Here is a 1,440-nt window from a genome sequence, read left to right as displayed (position 1 = left end):
CTTCTTTTTCACAAGGTTTGTCAGGTCCGTCTGAGGCACAACACCATTGAGAGATAGTTAAAGGGGAGCCGATCAGTTTTAAACAAGAAAGAAAGAGAGGATCGGGAATGTAACATCAATATGAACATCACCTTGAGCTCCAGGTCCTGGTAGATGTGTGGGCGCAGTAAACTGAGCAGATAGGAGGCCCTGGAAAAGTGGAACCCTGAAATAAACAGCCAAAGTCATGCAAACTACACTGATTCACAGCTGAATTTTAATATATCTTCAGGGTCAATCAGAAACCTTGACTTAAAATGCTTAGACTATGTACTATATCCGTTCTGAATTTCTAATTATTGATAATAACTGAGTGCTTGAGAAACTGATCTTCGGCCAGTCTGTAGGGGATTTAGGTAAGCATGGTCTGGGTGATAAACCTGAACTTGCACCTGGAATAAGCTCTTCAGATACGGCTGCTCCTCCAAGTACATGTCTGCGTTCCAGGACTGCTGTTTTCAGGCCTCCCTTCTGCAGATATGCTGACTGGGTAAATCACAACAGATGGTTTCAGACAGAAGAAACTGTTGTGCAACTGGTGTAGTCAGATACATGAGATACATCAGATTTGGTGTGTACTTACAGCAATAAGGCCATTGTGACCTACAAAGAAAGAAAAGGATTGTAGGTTTGTTCAAAGGAGTCTAAATTCTACAATCATTTACTAGATGTTGAATAATAGCTGATGATGAATATCTCCTGAAACTTGGAGGTTATGAAACAAAGTATGACTGCGGTTCAAAGTATGCAGGAGTTTGCAACAACATGTTTAGATATGATAAAAAGTAGAACACTCTGCATGTTTTTACAGTACACAAACTTTTACTCCTGCAGGGGAAGCATGGAGGCTCAGCAAAGCGAATTCCCTATGGAGCCGCATTAAATCTTTGGACGTTTTTTACCTCATTGGGACATTTGTAAACAGAAACTCATAATCGTTTAACACTATTAATTCCAATTATTAGTATCTGATTCACAAATATACATTTTCTCCAGTTTCGATGAAATTATTTTAACGAAAACAATCCTCACAACGACGCAAACACAACTCTTGACTGGTCACTCCTGCCCAGCGTTGAGAAAAGTAACAGGCGTCACGTGACCACGTTGTCTGTGCGCTGCTTTAAAAGTGGTCTCAATAATAATTTCTAGCTATACAACGACACTGATCAATTGTAATTAAAAAATAAAGTTAAAATACACACTCAAGAGGTCACGTAAAATAATTATCATTTTCATAATCGAAGAAAAGCCCCGCCCAGCCATGTTACAATTTTGTTCTATTTCTTTAGGCCGTGCATGTATGTATTTCTGTAGCCTACCTGCACCGATAATAACCGCGTCATATTGAGGTTTGAGGGCAGTGCTGCTGTGGCTGCCGCGCCGTGTCGCTGATATAAC

At 40.2% G+C, this 1,440-nt stretch overlaps 1 protein-coding gene across 3 annotated transcripts in view; it reads right to left on the bottom strand.

Annotated features, from left to right (window-relative positions):
* The window catches only part of LOC107747264 (pyridine nucleotide-disulfide oxidoreductase domain-containing protein 2-like), a 14,887-nt gene that overhangs the window by 9,214 nt on the left and 4,233 nt on the right, over window positions 1–1,440 (bottom strand). The window contains exons 2-5 of one of the 3 annotated variants that reach the window (XM_016561717.1): window positions 1,362–1,435; window positions 623–642; window positions 432–525; window positions 132–205 (exon numbers count right to left, since the gene is read on the bottom strand). In XM_016561717.1, coding sequence (XP_016417203.1) covers window positions 132–205; window positions 432–525; window positions 623–642; window positions 1,362–1,435 — 262 coding nt within the window. Of the gene's footprint in view, window positions 1–131; window positions 206–431; window positions 526–622; window positions 643–1,361 lie in introns of all 3 variants that reach the window. The other 2 variants (XM_016561718.1, XM_016561721.1) reach the window with 2 other exon arrangements.

This window comes from Sinocyclocheilus rhinocerous, unplaced genomic scaffold (assembly GCF_001515625.1).
Source record: "Sinocyclocheilus rhinocerous isolate Xijiao unplaced genomic scaffold, SAMN03320098_v1.1 scaffold1069, whole genome shotgun sequence".
Classification (NCBI taxonomy): domain Eukaryota; kingdom Metazoa; phylum Chordata; class Actinopteri; order Cypriniformes; family Cyprinidae; genus Sinocyclocheilus; species Sinocyclocheilus rhinocerous.
Note: the sequence above shows the minus strand (reverse complement) of the source record. Positions and strands in the feature narration are given on the sequence as shown.